At 38.7% G+C, this 26,077-nt stretch overlaps 1 protein-coding gene across 18 annotated transcripts in view; it reads right to left on the bottom strand.

Annotated features, from left to right (window-relative positions):
* Positions 1 to 26,077, bottom strand: part of SENP6 (SUMO specific peptidase 6) — a 178,152-nt gene that overhangs the window by 92,679 nt on the left and 59,396 nt on the right. For 9 of the 18 annotated variants that reach the window (XM_043542530.1, XM_043542534.1, XM_043542533.1 and 6 more), the window contains 2 exons: positions 17,950 to 18,051; positions 729 to 799 (listed from right to left, as the gene is read on the bottom strand). In XM_043542530.1, the coding sequence (XP_043398465.1) occupies positions 729 to 799; positions 17,950 to 18,051 (173 nt within the window). Of the gene's footprint in view, positions 1 to 728; positions 800 to 1,178; positions 1,242 to 7,351; positions 7,373 to 17,949; positions 18,052 to 23,597; positions 24,677 to 26,077 lie in introns of those variants that run through there. The other 9 variants (XM_037894344.2, XM_037894347.2, XM_037894345.2 and 6 more) reach the window with 4 other exon arrangements.

Genomic DNA, 26,077 nt, shown 5'->3' with positions numbered 1-26,077 from the left:
CCCCAATTGCTCTAAACTGGACTCAGACAAAGAACCTTGGTAATCAGTTGTTGATTCTCAACTTCCCTCCCACCCCCAGTCTATTGGGCTGCTACTAGTTGAGTCTTGTTTCAAAGTTAGACTGTAAGCTCTTCAGGGCAGGGTTCAAATCTTCCTACTTCTTTGTACAGCCCCTCAGTACACTGAGGTTTCAATTCTGAGTGGGGTTTTTGGGTGCTACTACAAAACAATTACTAATATAGTTAAATAAAAAACAAATCCATCCCTTAGTCTCCAGCTTCAAGATGCTGCTCCATGAAGAATATAAAGCTAAAAAGACATTTTGCCTCTCTCTTTTGCATTGTACAAAGCTAAGGTCTTTAGTGCAGCATTCTTACTTGTTTCATACATCATATACTACACTTTTGCAGTGTTACAGAAATACCATTTCAACCACTGATAGTTTATTTTTTTCCACTTGAGTTCACCTTGGAAAAATTGAGATGTAATTTGAAATTCACAATAATAAGACAGCACGTATTGCATAATTCAATCCACACAAAGGGCCAAATTCAGCTTCCATCACACCTGTATAAATACAGAGTAATCCTATTGATATCAATGGATATACTACAGATACACATAGGTGTGATTATAGAATTTGGCACAGACATGTTCAAAGCAGTTTATTTAAAAAAATAAAGACTTACTTCCTAGTTTAAAGTAAATGAAATGCTAAGGATACCTACCCATCAAATGAGGCCGAGGTAATCTAATAGGGTCAATTTCTATCTTCTGAAAATGAGGAGGGTATTCTTTTCTGGGAAAAAAAAATTAATACAGTTGTAGTTTTGTCAGAAATTGTAACGTATTTTGACACTGTTATACATTTCACCAAACCCAGAAATATGAATTTTAGCACTCTGAATAAATATATTTGAATTAAGAAAGTGAATAGCTTTTCCTATTATATACTACACATACACTGAAATATCTGTATGTTCCGATACAGACAAATTAATAACCTAAATCTCACTGCCAGAGTACTAGCTACGCTCATTTAAGGTTATCTAAGTGTTTCCAACCTCAATCCCCTTTTTCAGTGGCTGAAAACTTGGGATCTTTCACATTTCAGGATGAAATTTTCCAGGCCCAGTATCTGCCTGAAATTTTCCCCTTTTCCCCCCTTTAAAAATTACCTTAATAAAAGGTTGATCCATATTTTAGAATGACAGTGACTAACAGATTTCCTATTAAGAAAACTTTAAAAAAAAAAAAAAAAAAAGATAAATATGTATATGTGCTATCTTAACTTTGGCATTTCTTCACTTTAAAATACTTTACCACTTTGTTTACTTTTTTATATTGCAGAAGCTGCTGTTCAACAGAATCTTATGCTCTTATGTTAAGAATTCTGTATATTCTATACATAAAAGTGACGCAATGTGCATTTACTCAGCTTGTGCTAACCGTACAGCTCCACTAAGGTGCTAATGAGTTAGCTAGATGTTTCTGGTACTGGATTGGGAAACTGAAGAAAAATTATAAAGATGCTGGTTGTGAAACACTAAGCTTGCATTCTGAAATGAGCTTAGTATGTAGCATAAATTCCCTTTCGCTTGCCGCCCCCCCTTCCCCCCGGTCAGTTTTTCAATGTGGGAAATTTACCAAAGTGCAAATTTATTATCCCCTTTGAATTTTATATGTAGTTTGTTTGGTTCTGAATAATAAATGTTTACTTGCAAGTGTATGAAATTTGTCTCTGGCTGAATTTTTTTCAGGGCTTCTATTGTTGACTAAACACTGTTTATCATGCATCCGATGAAGTGAGCTGTAGCTCACGAAAGCTTATGCTCAAACAAATTTATTAGTCTCTAAGGTGCCACAAGTACTCCTTTTCTTTTTACTGTTTATCTACAATGCCTTCTGGCACCCTTTTTACCAAACAACTACACCAAACATCCATATCTTATAGTGTTGGGTGGCGGCAGTTCGATGATAGCATTATGCAGTAGGGATGGTTGAAGGAGTAGTTTGATAAGATTGTGGCATGTACATATGGATGCTGTGATAATTTAGGATTTGTGCATGGGGATGAAGAGGAGAGAACATGTAATGATATGTACCTTAACTTTTTTATTTTCTTTGCTTCTGTGTCTGTAACAAGTATGTTTGTGTGGCAACTCTGTTTCAAAGTGTGTGTTTTAATATGCATGTAAACTGAACCAAAAAGTAAGTTTTACACATTTATAAAAATTGTGTGGGTTTTTTGTTTGACTTGTTTTGGTAGAAATGAAAAAAAGTCAAAAGATTCACAGCATAACAAAAACAGTTAAGGTGCAATTCTGTAAGGCAAAAGCGTATGTGAGATGTCACTTGGCATTATGTAGCTAGCTTGCTGTACCTTTAATATTTCATTTATCACTAACATTAGCAATAACTAGAACTATTATGTATTAATGCAGTATAGGAGATATAAAAGTATAAAACCATTTTGCTTCTGGGATGATTCAAGCCTATTACAATTTTATTTTAACAATCCCCTCATCTCAACAACCAGAACATGCCTTGGCTTGTGTCATATATTTGACATTACTGTTTGTAAAACTATTTGATAGTATTTAAATATCTGAATTCAACAGAGAGTACAGGCTTAGTACAAGTATTAGATACGTATATATATATATACACACACACACACACACACACACACACACACACCCCCCTAAGAAATCAAAGGCTTTTTAAGTGCTGGACCAAGCTACTTAGTTTGACAATTCAAAATCTCTGCACATAGTTAAAGTATACTGTAATTATTTTTTGGAAAAAAATTAGATCTCTTACGCTTTCTCCATTTTCAACTTTTCTTGACCAATCTTCATACACAGTTGACAATGCACAGTAAATTCAGCAGATGAAATAGCAATTTACCTTGGCATATTCATACTTCTGATGAAACACATTTTAAAATTTGTATGGTATCACTGAACTCATGTTTCACATCATATATTGTTGAACAATAATTAAAAATAAGTTGAACACTGAAATTACATTCAACAGTATACTGCACACTCCCTAACTTAAGCTTTGCACTCAGCCAAGGCAAGGCACCATCAAGCTTGCTCACTGTCACGTTTCAAGGTACTGGACAGTTATATCTAGTCTTCTGCAATTACAACAATCACAAAACAATAGCCAAAAGCCAAAATTGTATGTAGAATGAAAAAATAGAAAAGAAGCCCAGACTGACAATTATGCAAAGGTGCCAGTGTAAAAGGCTGCCTTCCTTCTTTGCAGCACAAGAGCCTAATGGCAGTCCTTTGATTATTTGTTTATAATGAGAATAAAATATTGGGGGCGGGGGGGAGGAGGGAGAAGAGAGGAAATCACTTAAAAGCATCACCTTAACCTTTTCCAAAATTTTAAGGCCAACTGTGGATATCGGTCTCTTACTGATAGTGTACAAGTGACAAATAGAGGAGGGGGAGACGGGTATGAGAAAACAACATTGCGTTAAGAAAACAAGAACATATTTCACACGGTACTAGTAGTACATTAATGGATATACTTCCTAAATTTCTAACCTTCCTCAAACAGAAGACATCAGCAAAAAGGTATTCTGAAATAGTTGGTTTTTTCCACATCCTTTTTTATTGAAACATTCTATGTTTTTCAGAAGTTTAAGAGTAGAGATTTTAGCCATAAACAAAATTAGAGGCACCACCATATCTTAATTCCCAAAAGGCCTACATGGGTATGTCTACACTGCAATAAAAACCAAACACGCACATACACTGCGGCAGCAAGTCTGAGAATCCAGACTTGCTTAAAATAGCAGTGTAGACATTCAGGCTTGGGCTGGAGCCCAGGCTCTAAAATCCTGCAAGGGGGAGGGTCTCAGAGTCCAGGCTCCAGCCCAAGCCTTAACATCTACACTGCTATTTTTTTAGCCCTGCAGCTCAAGCCAGTTGACCTGAACTCTGAGACTTGTTGCCGTGGTTTTTTTTTTTTTTATTGGAGTGTACACATATCCCTTGATTACGACAGCCTTATGTTTCTTCATAATGAAGCTCAGCCTCAAAGAAATTTAAAAGTCCTGGCTTTCATTTCTCTCCCAGGTTGTTCTGGGCTTTCAAGTTCCTGTCATATGGTTTTGGAGTGTTATTAACATGATGAAACATAAAATAATCTCCTCTCTCGGTTCATCTTCTCAGCAGAATTCAGTTAAATTTGCTGGGTCTAACAGGTCTAAGATCTAAAATACAATCAATACATTTCTTCATAAATATAAACAGAACTTATTACACTCGAGCTCCAAGTATTCACATGCCTCACTCTCATTTTTTCCCTACCAAAGATATCAAGGGGGATGTTTGTAGCCATCGGTCCCGTCAACAGAATTAGTTATTGGACCTTGTTTGCATTACATGCATGCCAGCAACTCCAGATCTATATCACCCATGCAAACCTCAGAATGATGACAGAATTTTTTTAAAATTGTCCTATCTATTCATTAGGCATTTTATTTTACTATTTTGTCTTTCACTGAAATAAAGGATGTGTTAAGCTTATTGCTGATGTTTAAAGATTTGAGAAGTGCTCAAATGTATCCCGTTCAGGCCTGGCTTCCCATCTATCTCAGAAAAGTGGCATCTGAGGAACAACGACAGAGAGCATGGCAAAAAAATCTTGAACCGCTTCAAATCAGTCTAAACAACCCTCACACGCCTAAAAAGCCGTACAGGAGAATAATAAAATAACTGAAAGCTTTTAGAGCTGGTAAAACAAAGGTTACATGTGACCAGGAGGTTTACTTGCAGCACACTTGAACACCAGCTGATTTGACTCCACCCCAGTAGAGCAGAAAATTTTAAACAGGTGGTACATTTTCATTGTGTGGTTTCTATTTTAGTTTTTGCTCTCAACTAACCATTTAAGAACTAAACAATGTTTGATATACAAAAACACAACTTGAAAGACATGTCTTATGACCTGCCAAAGAAAGCATTCACAAATACTTTTTTTTTTTTTTTTTAAACTTCTGAGGCAAATTCCTCCTTCCTGTTCAATCCAGTTTATAAATCTCAAGCCAGTCATCTTCAATTTTGAAGTGGCATCAAGGGCATGTCAAATAGCAGGTACAACACTCTGCTTTGAGTATATTTCCTGCAGGTCCCACTGGAGGTAGCCAATGAACTGTTCCAAGAAGGAATATGCAAATTTCTCTTGATAATAAGCGCCCTGAAAATAATTCTATGAGCTCCACATTTACCCACAGGAATTATTAACAGGTTCCAGACACTGGAAATTCAATTCATTTGAGATTTTCCATTTATTTACTTATTTAACAAACAAGAACTTTGATTTCTGTTCCCTCAAGTAGAAGGAGAGGAACCAATATTTGAGGGAAACAATCCAGAGAAGAAGCAACACAGGCAAATAGCGGATAACATGGACTGAATATCAAGCCCTCCCTGGAACAAGGAAGGCAAAATAATAGCCCACTCTGCTCAGTGGCAGGGTATGGAACATGCTGCCCCTTGGCCACTTCCTAGCCATCTAAATGATTTGTTCTTCCGGGATACTCTCAGATTTCATGTTTCTTCTTCAGCCAGAAGAAAACAGTCAAGGAGGGCTTTTAGCTTTCAGAGCATACGATTTTGGTGTGGAATTTCTGTCCAAGAAGCTTAAGTCTTGCCTGACATGTCCCTGCTGTTGTAGTCACCCCTCATACCTATGTTTCATCTCATACATAGAGTAACCAGGGATTAATGTTTTGGAGAGTAGATTGCAAAGTCAGATTCTGAGGCTGAATTTCTGCCCCAAACGGCTTACGGCTCAGCAGCCATGTTGTTGGAGAATAGAGAAAAGGAAGCATGGCTCACAGAACCAGACCAAGAGCCCCTATGATCTTAGTCTGGGACCCACTACACTCAAAAGGGCTTGTTCCCCTGTGGTCTCTTGTTCCCCAGAATAATCTCATTTCCTGAAGGGAACTGGATACAAGGGGAAAAACAACTGGGAAAAGCTCCTGCCTGGAGCAAGAGAGAGGAAGAACTGTGTTTCTCCAAGGCCTGCTCCATGATTTTTTCCACAATGCTGGGGGGAGACAAAGCCCCTACCAACTTTATATGTCTATGGAGCCTAGTTGCTGGTAGTGGTTCTTAGTAGCATTTAACAGAAGCTGCTGTTTCACTTTTGCAAAAAACAAAAAAAACTAGGGGCTGTGACCTTGTGCACAATTTATTCTTCTGACAATCCCTACTGTGCCTGAATCAAACACTAACAGGATAATAACTGATTCTTTAAAATCCACACACTATAAAATTGAAAAAAAAAAAATCATGAACATTTAAAAAATTAAAAAACAAGAAAAAGTTGTAAAACTCCTTATGAGATTAAAATATGAGGGCCAAGGCTGATATGTCAGCATCCCTTTAAATTTTAATTTTGGAAAGTAAAAGAAAGCACAATATTATACTATTGATTTACACTCAATCCACTAAATCCTGAATTTCCAAAGAAAACTACTTTAAACAGTTATGTAAATTATTTTCAATTTTAGTTCAATATTAAATGTACAGTTTAATCATAATTTAACTTTAATATAAAGCTTATACTGCCATGTAACAGAAAAGAATTACTTTCTTGTGGAATAAATGACATCAGATGTCAAATGATGTCAGATGTCTGATTGGTTTTAATAAAGTATTCAAAATGAACAAAATATTTACATCTATTTGTATACTTAAACTATATAAAAGAATATTAACAGAAACCAGCATTTTCCAAGTAACATGAAATATGTGACATGGCAAACTTTAGTGTTTCCACACAAATACAATAAACAACAGCACCAAATCAGCTTTAATAGTAGATTTCTTTCTTTGCTCTGTGTTTTGGTTAATTGCTCTAATTTGTATATTTAATGAATAAAAATTATGACTATATTTAGAACGAAATTCAAACTTTATTCAAAGCTACGAGATTGCTAGAAAACTAAAAAATAGCTTAACAAGACTTTGTTAGAAACCAGATAGCAATAGCTCTCCTGCAATATCAAAACACTTAAAATTAACTTCCAAGTTTCCACAGAAAACTGAAGTCAATCTTTTTTTCTGTACATCTATATCCATGTTTCTGTATGCGAATGTACCCAGTACACTGTCCACATTAAAAAGGCAATCAGTGCCTATAGCTGAATATAAAAAGGTACTGTTTGTATTCCATGTTCTTTTCATAAAATAGCTCACAGGCAGCAGAGCTGACCATGATTTTACGGATAATTCTTTAGCTAGTATTGATAGGGTAATCATTCAGTTAACTTACTTATTTCTCATTTCCATGCTTATTTCATCAACATTAAACTTACCTTTCCTTTCGGTCCAGATTGCTTAAAAATATGAAAAAAAGAGAAAAACATAAGATGCAAAGCCCCACATTTGTTGCACATCACTCAAGTTTTAATAGTTATCAAATATAAACTACCACCAATTGGTCACTTCTTGAACTCATGTTGCAATACTTTTCTAATTAAAAGTTAAAAATATTGACCGCATTTTAACAGCAGTAAATACAAACATAATTAGCTTTATTCCTCAAACCAGCAAAAGTCAGTGAGCAAAGTTTTATACTGACATGCACCCTGTTCAATCTCAAATAATTTCATTAAATTTGAGTTAAGACTGGTAATCTGCTTTAAATCACTCCATGTAGACGGCATGACAGAATGAATTAAAACAGAGCTTTGCTCTAACCCCACTGGACTATCACGGAAAATAAAAGTCTACAGGTTTACCATTTATTTGCATTTTTAGGCAGCAATCCAATCCTATCTATTCAAAATATTTTTTTAAATAAGTATTTAGATTGAGAAAATGTAATATTCACAGGTGCAAAAAAATTACAGTTACATATTTTCCAGAGTCTACATGTGACCAGATACTTGAGAGAGGAAAGTGACAGAACAGCTCTCCTCATATCCAAAAGGAGGGGCAAGGAAGAAGCTCTAAATATATCAGACACTCAGGGTATGTCTACACTGCCATTAAAAACCCACTGACTCTTGCTTATGGGGCTCAGGCAAGAGCTGTTTAATTGCAGTGTAGATGTTCAGGCTCTAGGTGCCTACAAAGTGGAAGGGTCCCAGAGCTCAGGCTGTAGCCCAAGCCAGAAAGTCTTCACCAAGTTAAACAGTCCTGTAGCCCAAGCCCTGCAAGCCTGAATCAGTTGGCACAGGCCAGCCGCAGTTGTCTTATTGCCTTATGGTCTTATTTTCAGAAGGGTTTTATTTAAAGCTAATAGGAGCTGGAGGTGCTCAAAACTTCTGGAAGTCAGACCCTTAGTACACAAGGTTGATATGCAAGGTAGGGGACCCAAAGCCTAGTCTAAGATATTGCCTTGAGAGAGAACGCCTTTTTTTTTTTAAATTCCACCCCTACTTTTCAGTCACCAGCAATGGGGAGTCTACTGAGCTTTTCACCAGGGTGTTGTCCGTGATCATGCTGTCCCACCCACTTTCCATAATCCTTCATATTAACTCAGAATCCAGAACGCCACATATGTAAGGACAGAAGAAATCTTCCTGAATGTGTAATATGATGCATACAACAGATAATGCTTTGTTTGCCTATTATATATCTTTTTAGTGTAACATGCCTAAAGAAAAAAAGGAATAAAAGATTACTTTGATTTTGTACACTTCAGGAGAGAGATTGATTCCAGAACACAGACAAGCATCAAACACAGGCACTGCCTTAAGAAATCATCCCATTAAGCTCATGCAATAAAATCTGGTTGAGACATGTAGCATATACATGCTATTCCAATCCTGAATCTCAGAAGAATCTGCCAGAATGGCTCAAAATACAGTGGCGTTCATTATTTGAAATAATATTAACTAGAGAACAGAGCTGAAATGAACCACAGAACTAGTTCTGCTTATGATACAATCTAGATTTAAAAATATAGGTCTTCAGAAATGACATGCTAGGGAATTCTACAAGGAAATTATACAGCATAGGGCTGTCATGAGGTTTTTACTTTCAAGTTCCCAATGCTGTTTTACTTGAATCACACTTCGTAACGTACATTAGACACTAAGGACCTTAATCTGGCACATGCACATACTATTTGGCTACATTATTGGTAAAACTAGAATAAGAGAGGCTAGAGGTCAGAAGGAACCATTCTGATACACTAGTCTGACCTCCCATATAACATAGGCCATAGAATTTCCCCAAAATAATTTTTAGAGCTTATCTTTTAGAAAAACATCCAATTCTGATCTAAAAATTGTTAGTGATAAAGAATACACCATGACCCCTAGCAAAAACTGTTCAAATGGTAATCACTCTCACTGTAAAAGATCTATTTCCAAACTGAATTTGTCTAGCTTCATCTTCCAGCCACTGAATTGTTTTATACCCTTCTGTGCTGGATTGAATAATCCATTGTTAAATATTTGTTCCCCATGTAGATACACAAATTGCAATCAAATCACCTTTTAGCTAAGCTAGATTGAGCTTCTTGCGTTTATTACTATAGGCATATTTTCTAATCCTTTAATCAGTCTCATGGCTCTTCTGTGAGCTCTCTCCAATTTATTAACAACCTTCTTGAATTGGGGCACCAAAAATGGACAGTATTCCAGCAGCAGTCATTCCAGTGCCACATAGAGAGACAGAATCACTTATCTTCTCTACTAGAGATTCCCTGTTTAAACATTCCACGATCTCCTTAGCTCTTCTGTCCACAGTATCACAGTGGGAACTCATGTTCAGACGATCATCCACCACAATCTCCAAATTTTTTTCAGAATCACTGCTTCCCAGGATAGAGTCCTCCATCCTGTAAGCATGGCCTACCTGCTTTGTTCCTAGATATAATACATTTATATTTAGCCATATCAATACTTATATTGTTTGCTCTCACTCAGTTTCCAAGCAAGCCAGATCATTCTGAATCAGTGACCTATCCTCTTCATTATTTACCACTCCCCAATGACTGTCTCATCTGTAAATTTTATCAGTGATAGTTTTGTTTTCTTCCAGGTTATTGATAAAAACATTAAATAGCGTAAGGCCAAGAACCAATCCCTTTGGGACTCCACTGGGAAAACACCCGCTTGATGACGATTTCCTGCTTACAATTACATTGAGAACTATCAGTCTGCCAGTTTCTATAATGTGTGATGTTAATTTTATACTGTTCTATTTTTAACCAAAATGTCATGCAGTACAAAGTAAAATGCCTTACAGAAAGTATAAGAATTGAACATCAACTCTATTATCTTTATCACCCAAACGATTATATCTCACAAAAAAGACAAATTAATTTGACAAGATATATTTTCAGTAAACCACGTTTATTTGCATTAATTACATTACCCTCCTTTAGTTCTTTATTAAACAAGTCCGGTATCAGCAACTCCACTGTGTTTCCCAGGATCTGTATCAGGCTGACAGCCCTATGAATTACCCATGTCATCCTGTCAACATTTTTTAAAGACTGGAAGAAAGCTAATGTGCATGCCTTGTGGAGTTTCCCCGCTACTTCAAAACTTACTGAAAACAATCTTAACTATCCAGTAAGCTCCTCTGCCAACTCTTTTGAAACCTCTGGATAAAAGTTATCTGGATTGGCTGATTTAAAAATGTTTGTCCTTATTAGCTTGTGTTTAACATTCATTCCCCTAGTATTTCTGAAGGAAAGAGCATATGAGGAGACTATCACCCCAAATTCAGAACAGAAATATGTACTGAACACTTCTACCTTTTCTGCATTATTATCGATAATTCGATCATTTCCATCTACTAATGGACTAATACCAGCACCAGGAGTCTTTGTTCCTAATATAATTTTTAAAACACTTTGACGCCCTTAACTCTGCAGGCCATAGATTTCTCCTTGGGTCTCACCACTTTTCTATAATTCATAAATTTTGATTCATATTCATTACTGTCAACTTCCCCTTTCTTCCATTTGGTTATATTTAATTTATTTATTTTAAATAGCTGTCTTCACTTCCCCTCTAAACCAAGTTGATTGTTTAACCAGCACAGCCTTCTTCCTGATTGTAGCTTTTTTGGACATCTATAAGGTGTTCTTAAGTGATTCCCAATCGTTCACATTTTTCTGATTAAATTCTTCCTCCCAGATGATTTGACTCTTAATTGTTTTCAGCGTTGTGAAATTGGTCTTGATAAACACACACATAAAGCTATGTTATCCAGCACTTTATCAACCAGAAAGCTCTATTAACTGGCATTTCCGATATCTCCCAATACAAATCTTCAATCTAGTAACCGGGACTAGTATACTGCCCAGGAGGTCATGCAGTTGCACATTCTACATTCTATTTTTGTGCAAAAGAGGCAGAAGACAAGTCAGCAAGTTGATATTAGGGATTTATTCAAAAAAGCAGTTTCGAGGGTGTTCATCCCAATCTCATACACCTTCTACATCTACGATGATAATTGCTGTTGATAATGATGACCCTGAGGTGCCTTCTGAACCATCGATTAAATTATGTTCAATACAGTTTTACTGTTAAGTGTATTTTTAGTGATCTGGATGTACACCATGCACTGTCCATAGTGATACGTAGTGTCATAAGATAACCTGCTGTATAGAAAACTTCACCTGCATACACTTACGTGCTTCAAGAAACCTACAACTCTCCAGTGCAGTACTACTACTGGATTGGCGAGTACCTGTTTATTATTTTATACTTTATTCATTTTATTGTATTCTAAATTCTTTGAAAATTGGTATTCCATTGGTAAGTATACCTCATAGTTAACTGGAATTTTTGACTAACCTCCTATTCCTCCAACATGCCGGATGACAAATCTTTTACTGTATTACTGGTCTGAACTTTATTCTTCTTGCACATTGGTAACTCTGATCAAGTCACGATCACTTGTGTCTGAGACATCATCTGCATCAACCAGCTTACGTTGACCTAACTCTTTAAGCATCTAGAATCTCACCCACTACACCAATTTAATAACTCCAAAAGAGGTGTAGAGTCAATATCAATGTAGTTAGGCTGATGCAGTGTCAGTGCAAACACTGTGTTGCTTACATCTACCGTTGCTGCCTTTCAGAAGCCCCACAATTCCCCACACTGCCAGTTAAGTAGGTGCAAGTGCTTCTGGTGAGGACGCACACGTCCGATGCAAGGAGCATAATGCAGACATGCAAAAGCGATTTAGTTACTGTGCTGGCTGAACGTCAATATAACTTAGGCTCAGGTGGCAGGGATAAAAATAGCAGCGTAAATGCTCCCTTTTGGGCTCCAGCCCAGATTCTGAGACCCTCCCTCATGTCAGGTTCCACCACGCAGGCTGGAATATCTAACACTGCTATTTTTAGCCCCACAGTCCAAACCAGAGTGAACAGACCCAAGCTCTGAGACTCAATGCCTCAGGGTTTTTTGTTTTTGCAGTATGGATATACCCTAAAGCTCCTTTGAAAATTCCAGCCTTAGATGCCAAAGGTAAATCATAGAATCTCAGAATCATAGAATACCCGGGTTGGAAGAGACCCCAGGAGGTCATCTAGTCCAACCCCCTGCTCAAAGCAGGACCAATCCCCAATCAAATCATCCCAGCAAGGGCTTTGTCAAGCCTGACCTTAAAACCTCTAAGGAAGGAGATTCCACTACCTCCCTAGGTAACGCATTCCAGTGCTTCACCACCATCCTAGTGAAGTTTTTCCTAATATACAACCTAAACCTCCCCCACTGCAACTTGAGACCACTACTCCTTGTTCTGTCACCTGCTACCACTGAGAACAGTCTAGATCCAACCTCTTTGGGACCCCCTTTCAGGTAGTTGAAAGCAGCTATCAAATCCCCATTCATTCTTCTCTTCTGCAGACTAAATAATCCCAGTTCCCTCAGCCTCTCCTCATAAGTCATGTGCCCCAGCCCCCTAATCATTTTCTTTGCCATCCGCTGGACTCTTTCCAATTTTTCCAATCCTTCTTGTAGCGTGGGGCCCAAAACTGGACACAGTACTCCAGATGAGGCCTCACCAATGCCCAATAGAGGGGAATGATCATGTCCCTCGATCTGCTGGCAATGCTCCTACTTATACAGCCCAAAATGTCGTTAGACTTCTTGGCAACAAGGGCACGGTGCTGACTCATATCCAGCTTCTCATCCACTGTAATCCCTAGGTCCTTTTCTGCAGAACTGCTGCCTAGCTACTCGGTCCCTAGCCTATAGCAGTATGGGATTCTTCCATCTTAAATGCAGGACTCTGCACTTATCCTTGTTGAACCTCATCAGATTTCTTTTGGCCCAATCCTCCAACTGGTCTAGGTCCCTCTATATCCTATCCCTTCTCTCTAGTGTGTCTACCACTCCTCCCAGTTTAGTGTCATCTGCAAACTTGCTGTGGGTGCAATCCACGTCATCCTCCAGATCATTAATGAAGATATTGAACAAAACTGGGCCCCAGACCGACCCATGGAGCACTCCACTTGATACTGGCTGCCAACTAGACATGGAGCCATTGATCTCTACCCGTTGAGCCCGATGATCTAGCCAGCTTTCTCTCCACCTTATAGTCCATTCATCCAGCCCATACTTCTTTAACTTGCTGGCAAGAATACTGTGGGAAACCGTATCTAAAGCTTTGCTCAAGTCAAGGAATAACACGTCCACTGCTTTTCCCTCATCCACAGAGCCAGTTATCTCATCATAGAAGGCAATTAAGTTAGTCAGGCATGACTTGCCCTTGGTGAATCCATGCTGACAGGTTACACTGTATTCAAATCAGTCAGATTACATTGTTATTAGCAGATGTTGGAGCCAATCACACTCAAGAAAGTATGATATTATTTCCTGTCTGTAACTAACACACAAAATCTTCATCCTGCAGTCATCTGCCTGTTATTTAGTACAAGTGAAGGCAAATAGCACCAATAAGAAATGGACTTGAAATATAATTTTTGGATATGCATAAAAAAATCAAAAATCAAAATCACTAAAATCAAATTATTTAAATAGCTAATCTACTGGTGTGTCAATTAATTTTGCAAAGGTGCACTTACAAATGAGCTATTTTTGCTTAAACCTATAGGTCTGTAGTTGGCAACATAAGACAGCATAAGGAGAAATTTAATGTCACATCAGGACCAGGATTACAGTATAGGTGCTATAGGTCTATGCCTAGGGATGGTTTCACAATAAAGTTTAACAGGGTATATTTTAGAAAACCTCAATTAAATTAAGATTGATACTAAAGAATCCAAGAAAGCACCCTGTGACATGTCCTTGTTTACTTTAAAAAATGTTCTAGTGACTTCTGTAGATATGATGTCACTGCTTTCATTAATGTGACCTGCGTTAACTGATCTTTGTCTTTCTGCAGACAACTGAAACAGCTGGAGTGTTTTGAACTGCTCCATGTCTCTCAATGGAGCACTCATTTTAACACCAGATGCTCTGGGGGTTCCCCTCTCCCACTGCCCCATCCCCAAACAGAAAACTGCATGTGGCAGGAAAAGAGTCAGGTGGACTTGGCCCACCCACACAAACAGACATACCCTGATTTCTAGGTTAATTATTGGAGGAGGTGCCACCAGCCCTCTTCTGCCACTTGTGCCTCTAGAAGAGAAGAGGGGAGCAGACCGGTATACTGCCATGCCTGCTAGTACCAGGGGGACAGAGGCCCTGTGCCAGCGCATTTTACGTAGGGAGGACCACCCTTAATAATACAACTCCAAGAGGGGGCAGGAACAGTGTGTGGAACACAAAATTAAAAACTCTCCGTGGCCACCTTACTTAAATCACACCATTTAGTCAGCCATGTTATACATGGGTTAGGAGCAAAAGAAGAAAAAAAAAAAAAAAACAAGATGGGATGGAAAAAGGGATGTGATTAAGGACCTACATCTGATGCGACAGCCACACCAATCAGAAGTGAACTGAATTATTCGCAGGGTAACAGAGGAATAAGGATGGGGAAGGGAGGACAGCTATGGAAGGAAGCACTCACGTGGCACCATTGTAAATCTGAGAAACTCGCAGATAAAAAGATAGCACTGGAATGGAGAGACCGTGGACAGAAGAACTTCTTAAAGCATCTCTTTAACTCTTATATTTCTGTAACACATTCACATATTTCAAGAGCATGTTGGTTTTTTTGTGGGGGGGGGGGGGGGAGGCAAGGGTGTTTGCATTTTGTATCTATAGCCATTTTATCTTTTTTTTGTTTTACAATTAATTAAAAAAACAAAAAAAAAAAGATAAAATGGCTATAGATACAAAATGCATATATGGTGTGCACTGGTGGACTAATTAGAAGGCCAGAAGGTAACACTGATCCAGTCTGAACTATAAACCACAATCGTAGGACTCCCTCGAATTAATTCCTGTTTGAATTAAAGCATATCGTCATTTAAATACTTCCAATGATAGAGAATCCCTGGTGGTCTTAAGGATGCTCACCAGTATTGGAGAGCAGAGCTGTCCCTAGGGTACGGCAAATCGGGGTGACCACCCCGGACCCCACCCCGCACTTTGTGAGGAGGTGGGCCGGGAGGTGAGGTGGGAGATGGGCAACCGGGGGCGAGGAAGAGCACCCCTCCCAACCTTCCCCTCCCCACCCCTTACCCCCATCACCTCCTGTGGGCCCTGCCAATCAGCACCTCCTCCACCCCTCTCCCCATCCCTCCCAGTGCCTACCACCGATCAGCTGTTTCGCAACATCTAGAGACACTGGGGGGAGGAGTGAGGGCACAGCACACTCGAGGGAGGGGGCAGAACTAGGCAGGGAAGAGGGGGGGCAGAGGTGGAGTGGCAGCAGGGCTTGGGTGGAGCCATGGGGGAGCTCCCCCCGGCAGATAGAAACTCTGCACCAATGTCCCGGGCCCCACACCCCGCTAAGGACAGCCCTGCCGGAGGAAATAAGGAGTGATGTCGTTCACATTTTTCTGATGTGACTTAGGTGGTATGTACATGCACCTCAATACATGACTAATTTAAAACAAATTATACAAACAGTAATATCACCAGTGGAAGACCTCATAAAAGCAATTCTCCACTATTTAATTTTCTGAAGTACTTACAGAATCTAGAGATGGACTAGATAACCTAATAGGTTTCTTCCATCTCCCGGCCAACACAGGGTTGTTCCCTATTGTACATTTACTATGGTTGGTTGTTTTGGTCCAACAGAGTTTTAAGTGTCCCAAGCAACAGGATTTCTACCACTTTCCTTAGACTATGCCAGTCAAACTTATCTCATTAACAAGCTTACCCCTAATATTCTATTTAAGTGTCTTCCTTTAATTTCATCTCATTACACCTTGTTATACCTCACCCTTCTCAGTGTTTACATCTTACACATTTCTACATTATTTCCCACCATTTATTCCCTTAGCCACGATCTATTATTTAGCTCTTTCCATCTTTACTCATAAAGACAAAAATCCTTCAAACACCCTAACTTCTGATGTTTTCTTTCAACATCTTTCAGTTAGTCAATATCTTTTATGGCACTCAGTAGCCCAGACCTGAACATAGTATTCCTGTTGCTTCTGTAGTAGGACCAAATACAGAGGGACTATGAGGCCTATGACATGAGACCTCTGCATATGCAGCCAAAAGTTATATTTTTGTTTTGTGCCTCTATCACTTTGCAAATTCATGCCTCACTTGCTGTCCACTATATCATCTTTTCTATTGCTATCATTTCTTCCCAGATTTCTAACTTCTGGTGAGGGTCCATACAATGTTTTCCCTTTAGAGGTATTATTAGCTTGCATTTTTTCAACTTAAAGCTCATTTAGTTATTTTCTGCTCATGTTTATAACGTAAGTCGTCCTCTTGATCTTCGCTGATGTTTGTAAATCTTCCTAATTTAACATCTACATTTTTCATTAACTTGATTTTTACTAGCTGTCCCAGACCATTAAGATATCCATTAATATCAGACCTAGGAGATCCCTTGAGATTCCTCAGACACTTCCCTGCAACAAAATGATTTTGGTGGTTAGCATAACTTTAAAAAAAAAAAAAAAAAGGAGGAAGAAGGAGAAATAAAAAGACAAGGTTAAGCTATTGGTTAGGAAGGTTGTTCTCTTAACAGCGTTCAACCCACGCACAATGGGTGCTACTACAAACAAAAAAAAAACCAATGCATGTGTTCAATTCAATTCAATATTTGATTTTTAAAGGTCAAAATTTTGTAGGAGACTTAACTGCATTTACTTACACTTTCCCTTTTCATCCTTTAAGACCCTACTCCTGCAAACACACACATGCATAACCTTGCTCATGAGCAGTCCCACTGAAGACACGTATTTCTCCAATTATTCTGATGGCTGTTGTTTTTAAGGTTTATATGTCATAGTGAACTATTAAGTCTGCTGTATTGTTTTAAGCAATGTGACTTATATGACATCTCAGTACATTTGCTACTGAATCGTTGCCAAGTGGCGGAAGAAACTGGAATTTTTATCAATTCAAGTGTTTGATTACAGGAGTGTTTATTAAGTGACGTTCTATTATACATTATTTACAATTGCTTGACGTCTTTTTTTTTAAAATAGTTTCACTGTTAACTACTTTCCAGTTGAAAGGTTAGATTCCACAAAATGCTGTCAAATGAACTTTTTTTTTTTTTTTTTTTTTTTTTTTTTTTTTAAAAGTGAAGGGTTCGTTCACAATGAAGGTTAACAAGATAAGCTTTTGGAGACCTTCACAATTCAAAGAAGGCAGATATTAAAGGATCCAGAAAGCACTATCATGTCACACATCCCTGTTTACTTTAAAAATGTTTTCGGGACTGTGAAGACTACCATGTACGAATCTCAGCTGTGGGAAAACAAGACAGTATGAAAATTCTTTTTAAAAACATAGCACTCTGAACCACTGCCACAAATGAGATGCACGGGTGGGAAAGTGTGAGGGGATGACACGAGAATGACACACGTTGGTTTCTTCAGTCTTACCTTTGGGCTGCTGTTTTTACTACTGGTATCTGTGCATGAGCATGGTGAAAACGTCTACCTTGCACTACGGTTCCTGGACAAGTTATATTCTGGGAATTTTCACTGTAAATATGATAGAAAGTAAGGTAAACAAAAGTTACAAAATTAACAAAACTGCAGAAACAATGAAAAAAGCTAAGAAATGTCATGTAGCTAATCAGCAACTAAAATAATATAATACTTAAATTACATAACTAGACTGGTTTGATAAAGAGGCAGCACAGTCAAAAATGAGGATTCTCAGCCTCTCCCGACTTCCGGGCCCATAAACCACACACGGCTTCTTCTTGTGGTTCAGTGCTATAATCTTTTGCAATGATATTCTATAATCCTTTGCAGTCACAAATGTCTAATTTGAAAATGTTATTAAAAAAAATCTAACAAAAAATAGGAAATGTCCAGACTAATGTACACAGAACTGGAAATCAATGTCTCTCGTTCTAAACCTGGCCATGCTGAAGTATACTTCTGTGCCTGCAGGAGCACAAATGACATATCAAAACAGCCCAGCATCCTATTGCTGACATTGGCCAGTACCAGACTCTTTAAAAGAAGGGACAAAAATCTGCATAATAAATAGACCATTATAGACTATTCTGCCAAAAAGGAACATTTCTTCCTAACCTGAGGCAGCTCGTGGTTGGCTAAGATATACCTTTTATTTTATAATACCTAAGGTTGACAAAAGCCTTTATTCAATGCTGATAAACTCCTGGTCACAAAGTATTTTGTGGCCATGAGTTCCCCAGGTTAATTAGGCATTGTGTTCAAAAGGAATCTTTTTTTTTTTTTTTTTTTTTTTTTTTAATTTAGCTGCCTTCATTTTCATTCATTCCTTTGATTGTTTGTTTTTGTGGGTTTTTTTTTGTTTTAAGTCAGCGGTTCTCAAACTGGAGGTCGGTACCCCTCAAGAGGTCAAATGGGGGGTCATGAGCTGCAAGCCTCCACCTTAAGCCCTGCTTTGCCTCCAGCATTTATAATGGTGTTAAATATACCAACAAGTGTTTTTAATTTATAAGGAGGGTCACACTCAGAGGCTTGCTATGTGAAAGGGGTCACCAGTACAAAAGTTTGAGAACCACTGTTAAGTCTTATGTTTCTTCCTACTTGTCTCTTTAAGCAGTCCTAATCTAGTCACTCTCCCCTTTGGAAGTTTTTTCATGACTAATCACTTGCTTATCTCTGGCGCTCTACCACCTTTGATATAATTATTTTAGAGAATTTAGCACGGCATTCATGATATGGGATAATCACCACGTTTTATAATGGAATAATATTTTGCACTATTTTCTCCCCCCTCTTTATAAATCTTAGCATGATGAGTAATCAATATGCAATGGAAACCAGAAGAGTAGAGGTTTTCATTGAGTTGTCCACAATGATAAACAGCTTTTTTTTCCCACTGTGATGAACTTTGATTTAGAATCCAATAATGTGAATGAGTAGTTCAAATTATTCCTTCCCATATACACATGAAGTTCATTGTTGACTAATGCGAGGTAATCAGTCACCACACATCATCAGTATTTACCTAGCTTTGTTAGGTCCTTTTCATATCATAGGATTCTTTTCATATCTTGACTTAAACAGTTTTGTGCAATCCACAAAAGTCTGACCTCACTATTCACTTCCCTTTCCAAATCATTAACATACTGAACACCGATTCGAGTATCAATCCTGTGGACACACCACTGTTACCCTCTGCCATACTTAAAATTGATCAGCTATTTCTACTCTTCATTTTCTGTCTGTTAGCCAGTTTTAATCCATCAGAGTAGTCTACCTCTCTCCCAGGCCTGCTTGGTTTTCCTTTTTAGCCTCATGAGGGACTTTGTAAAAGGTTTTTTCAAAGTCCAAATTAATGTCAACTAGGATCCCTTTATCTATTATTTGGTTCACATGCTCAAAGAACTCTCATAGATGCATAATTTTCATGCTGGTTTATACTTATTGTTTTGTTCATCTTAACTGTTTTTTCAGTCAATTTACTAAATACTGCAGGCAGGCTCACTGCTTCGTATTCCTCATCCGAGACCCCATTTATACACCACCTAGTCTTTTGTTTTCTTTTATTAAGGCACCTCCTCTTTTGACATGTCAATCTCTGACAATACTTACCTGAAAAAAAGGAAAATCAGGGATAGCTATTTCCTTCCTGTCTTTTGTGGTAAAGATAGATACAAAGAAATTATGCTGCTTCACTTCAATATCATTACACAAATAAATCGCTCCCTGGTAGTGCAATGGAGTCACCCATTCTTTCACATAGGCTTCCATCTTGTGATGCACTTACAGTATTTTATTAGAGTGGATCAGAAAACGTGCCTCTTTCAACAAAATTTTCTTTAAAAAAACCCTGACAACATTTTTATAAATTATGCAAAACAATGTTTCCATTTTTATTTCAAGATGAGTTTGATTTATTTTATATTTTACTTTCTAAACAAAACACTTCAACTGAGCCAAAACCAGGATTTTGTGATTGTTATTTTCAGAATTTTGTTTTGCTCTGCTCCGGAACAGGGAAAAAAAAAAAAATCCAGATCCCACACAGCCGTCTATTTTGTTACTTTTTATATTTTTGTCCATTTGCTCTTCAAAACCCTTCTTTTCCCTTAACTTCGATATTACATTTTATTTGCTACAGTACATGGTCCTTTCTATTGACTTCGTTTGAGAAGTATTTCCATTTTATAAAGGGTAACTTTATGGCTGAAACAACATATCATACCTTGCCATTTAGCCATAATACTGGGGTGGGACAGCATGACAAAATGTATGTGTGTCCACACCTCACACATCACTATCATAATAATCATTGTGCAAAGTATGCCTTGTGAGGTACCGTTTGAAAACTCATAATTTGCCAGTCATTGTCCTGATAAAATGTGTGTGACAACACTGTATGAGAAAAGTTATAAGATTCCACTGTATAGTGTTAACAACACATTCGAAACTGAGGTTGGCAGGACAGGTCTGTCCCAAAACAGAGGAATGTATGTGCTCTGCTTAAGTTGCATTTAAGCAGTAAACAGAGCCATCAAGCAGGAAGGGAAACAAAGGACGCTCAAATCAGTGAGGGAAAAGCAGCAGGGGACATCCTTCCACATAGACTTGGTCTCCTGAATCTCGGCTGGACATGTTTTTCAAGAAGGGGACACTATAAAAAGGAGGAACAAATATAGCTAAGCACACCCTCTCTCCCTGCCCACCACATTCATGGCACCAGAAGCAACAAAGGAAGCATTTGTTGAATTCTGGGAGAAGGGATCCTGACCTAAGAAATTTGGTCAGTAATACTGCTGAAAGCATATGGTGAGAAAATTTGTTAAGTTAGGCACCGGTAGTATTTTAACTTTATTTTCTTGTAACCATTTCTGACTTTTATGCCTCATTACTTAAACTCACTTAAAATCTTTGTAGTTAATACATTTGTTTTATCTAATCCAATGTGCTTAAACTGAAGTGTTTGGGAAACTCCATTTGAGGTGGCATGTTATGTGCATATTATTTCTACTAAAGCAATAACAAACTTAATATAAACTTGTATTATATTAAGTCCAGAAGAGGGCTGGGCAGTACAGGACATACATTTCTGGGGAAAAATCTAAGATTGGGAGTCTGTTTAGGTCACTCTGCAGTATAACCAAGGCTAGTAAGAGCCAAAGTGTGGCTGGCTGCAGCGCGCGCGCGCACACACACACACACACACACACACACACAGCCAGTAGTGACTTGCATGCTGGGGGCTGTTTGTGAGCAGTCCAGGCTGATGGCTACAGCAGGAAAGCATTGTAAAGGGCACCTCAGGTTAGAGAGGAAGCTGCTCAGTCTGCATTGTACCCTCATATATTACAGAGGAGTGTTCTTTGTTCTGGATTTTTGTTCCGCCTTACTTTTTAGTTCAGCAATATGAATGCGTTCAGGAAGAAATGTGCTACCTTTAAGGAGCTGCTGTATTGTGTGTAAGGATTTTAATTTCACTTTTGATTTCAATGTGTTTTTAACTTAAGGAAAAAAAAAAAAAAGGGAAAAGGTTAAAGACCTTCCTAATGTTCAGTACAGTGCTAGTGATTGGCACAATTACTCCCTCAAGTATATTGAACTTAGTTGTACTATGTTCATTATTAATTAGTGGCTCAGTTTGTTACAACCTAGGCCAGTACCCAGCCGTAATCAGTAGTCTGTTGCAAGTGGACCCAGCTGCCAAATTCAAGTTAGTTGGGTCTGGGTAGAATCTAATCACTATTTCTAGCTCTGGTCTATACAGCATATGCCCAGTCTCAGAACTCTTGTCAGAAGGCTGTCCATGGGCCATAGAGCACTGCCACGCAGTCACTCTAAATCCCACAAATCACTGCTTAAAACCTGTGAGCTTCCTCAGCTGCTTACACACACTCCTTCGAGCTCCACCTCAGATGCGGACACTCCGGGCTTCTAATTTAACACCTTTGAACATAAGAACAGCCACACTGCATCAGACCAAAGCTCCATCTAGCCCAGTATCCGGTCTTCCAACAGTGGCAAATGCCAGGTGCCCCAGAGGGAATGAACAGAACAGGTCATCATCAAGTGATCCATTCCCATTCCTAGCTTCTGGCAAACAGAGGCTAGGAACACCATCCCTGCCCATCCTGGCTAATAGCCATCACTGGACCTAACCTCCATGAATATATCAAGTTCTTTTTTGAACTCTGTTATAGTCTTGGCCTTCACAACATCCTCTGGCAAAGAGGGTTCCACAGGCTGACTGTGCGTTGTGTGAAGAAATACTTCCTTTTGTTTTAAACCTCCTGCCTATTAATTTCATTTGGTGACCCCTAGTTCTTGTTATGAGGAGGAGTAAACAACACTTCCTTATTTACTTTCTCCACAACAGTCATGATTTTACAGACCCTCAATCGTATCCCCCACCCATAATGGTCTCTTTTCCAAGCTGAAAAAGTCCCAGTCTTCTTAATCTCTTCTCAGATGGAAGCTGTTCCGTACCCCTAATCATTTTTGTTAGGCTTTTCTGAACCTTTTCCAGTTCCAATATATCTTTTTTGAAATGGGGCGACCACATCTGCACACAGTATTCAAGATGTGGGCGTACCATTGATTTATATAGAGGCAATATGATATTTTCTGTCTTATTATCTATCCCTTTCTTAATGATTTGAAACATTCTGTTCACTTTTTTGACCGTAGCTGCACACTGAGTGGGTGTTTTCAGAGAACTATCCACAATGACTCCAAGATCTCTTTCTTGAGTAGTAACAGCTAATTTAGACCCCATTCATTTTATATGTATAGTTGGAATTATGTTTTCCAATGTGTATTACTTTGCATTTATCAATATTGAATTTCATCTGCCATTTTGTTGCCCAGTCACCCAAGTTTTGAGAGATCCTTTTGTAGCTCTTCGCAGTCTGCCTGGGACTTAATTATCTTAGATAATATACTTAGATATAAGTAGATAACATGGGGACAACATGGCAGAAAACAAGAACAGAGTTAACAATGGAACTTCTTAACCAGAGAAGCTTTACTCAAAGCACTCTAGAGAGTTAAAGACCTTTGAAAATAACTGAAGTCCTGAGATACACCCTCCCTTGGACTAATCTTACCCTTACTGTGAGTCAGAGGTTCATAAGCACTTCAGGAAAGCAGAGTCTCTCCTGCCTTCTTTCTTCTCCAAGTCCTCCTCATATTTGGTGATGGTTACTCCTAATCTCCACCCCCTCCTACACAAAGAAGAACCCTACTCTTAAACAGGGTCTCCCCTCTATGACATACACAAAACTGAGAAGCTCCAGCCACACCTCTCTCTTGCCTGCATGACCGGCAGGCCCTTGAGTAGAAAAGCTATTGTTACACGAAGCTGGGCCAGCAGCTGAGAGCCAATCAAAGTCAATAGCTCTTAGTGTCAAACACCTTTCTTAAGCAAAACGACTATCTGAATGCAGTATAATAGGTTATCCCTGGTGGCAGGGAGCAGATGTGCTCACACCACTGAATGTGCACATATCACTAACTACACAGGCTTTCAGTTCCTGTGCCTCATGCTACAATGGTTCCTGGCTACCAAAAGCAGCAACTGCAGGAAAACACCTGCTCAGCATCCACAGCCCTGGGCTTGAGCATGCTCAGTGCAAATGGAATCTTCAGACAATTTAACTGCCAAACTAACAAGTCTCTATTAAGTATATGCAAACTGCAGTTTTTGGGAGGCTTTTAACTTGGCCAATTTGGACAGGTTTTCATGGGGGTGACAAAAGGCACATGACTGACACCAGGATGACAGCCCTGCCAAATTTCAAGATCATATTTCAAAGTATGGAGATGATAAAACTTCCTAATGAAATGGACATAGGCACTTAATGTGGGCAAAATAATATATTTCTCCTTAACTTTGTTCTGAGAAACAGCTGAATTTTGCTGAAACATTTAAAAAAAAAAAAAAAAAGCCCAAGGCACACATCCGGCATGGGAAATTACAGTCCGAATGGTTGTTATAAACAACAACTGAAACAGAGCCTTGCAACGGAAAGTGTTTGGCAACCTGAATTATAGGTTGCTACCAGCTCCACCTATAATCAGATCAGAAGTGACTACAGGGCTCTGGGAGTAAGGGTGAAAGAGTTGGGGGCACAGGTGGTGTTCTCTTTGATCCTTCCGGCAAAGGGTAAGGGGTGGGGCCCAGGCAGAGACAGATGCAGCCAGGCATTCACTTCCAGGATGCGAAGATGATGTTGACGGGAAGGCTTCGGCTTCTTTGACCAGAAGATGCTGTTCCAGCAAGAAGGCCTGCTAAGCAGAGATGGGGTCCACCTATTGAGGAAGGGGAAAGAGCATATTTGGATACAGACTGGCTAACCTAATGAGGAAGGCTTTAAACTAGGGGGCAGGTGACCAAAGCCCACAGGTAAGTCAAAAACATGGAGACCTGGGAGAAGGGTTTAGAATTTTTTTTTTTTTGGGTTGGGGGGGAGGAGAGCATGGGCTGTTATAGCAGGGATAAAGAAAAGACGAGACAGAACTGGAAGGGGGGAATCAAATCAGTATCTTAGATGTCTGTATACTAATGCGAGAAGTATGAGGAATAAACAGGAAGAACTTAAAATGCTAGTAAATAAACACAACTATGACATAGTTGGCATCACAGGGAACAGCTTCCTCAGGAAGGACAGGCAAGGAAACAAGGGAGGAGGTGTTGCCTTATATATTAAAAACGTATATCCTTGGACTGAGGTTGGGATGGAAATAGGAGACAAACTTCTTGAATGTCTCCGGGTAAGGATAAAAGGGGTAAAAAACAAGGGTGATGTCATGGTAGGGGTCTACTACAGACTACCTAACCAGGCAGAAGAGGTGGATGCGGCTTTTTTTAAACAACTAGCCATCATCCAAAGCACAGGACTTGGTGGTGATGGGGGACTTCAACTACTCAGATATCTGTTCGGAAAAATAACAGTAAGGCACAGATTATCTAACGAGTTCCTGGAATGTACTGAAGACAATTTTTTAATTCATAAGGTGGAGAAAGCTACTTGGAGAGAGGCTGTTCTAGATTTGATTTTGACAAATAAGGAGGAACTGTTTGAGAATTTGAAAGTGAAAGGCAGCTTGGGTGAAGGTGATCATGAAATGGTAGAGTTCATGATTCTAAGGATTGGTAGGAGGGAGAACAGCAAAATAAAGACAATGGATTTCAAGAAGGCACACTTTAGAAAACTCAGGGAGTTGGTAGATAAGATCCCATGGGAAGCAAGTTTAAGGGGAAAAACAACTGAAGACAGTTAGCAGTTCTTCAAAGAGAGACATTATTAAGGGCACAAGAGCAAACTATCCCACTGTGTAGGAAAGATAGGAAGTATGGCAAGAGACCACCCTGGCTTAACCAGGAGATCTTCAGTGATTTTTTTTTTTCTTCTTTTTTTTTTTTTTAAAGAGTCCTACAAAAAGTGGTAACTAGGTCAAATTACAAAGGATGAATATAAACAAATAACACAAGTATGTAGGGACAAAATTAGAAAGGCTAAGGCACAAAACGAGATCAAACTAGCTAGAGACATAAAAGGAACAAATATTCTACAAATATATTACA

The sequence above is a fragment of the Chelonia mydas genome, chromosome 3, assembly GCF_015237465.2.
Source record: "Chelonia mydas isolate rCheMyd1 chromosome 3, rCheMyd1.pri.v2, whole genome shotgun sequence".
In the NCBI taxonomy this organism is placed as follows: domain Eukaryota; kingdom Metazoa; phylum Chordata; order Testudines; family Cheloniidae; genus Chelonia; species Chelonia mydas.
This window is presented reverse-complemented; position numbering and strand designations above follow the sequence as displayed.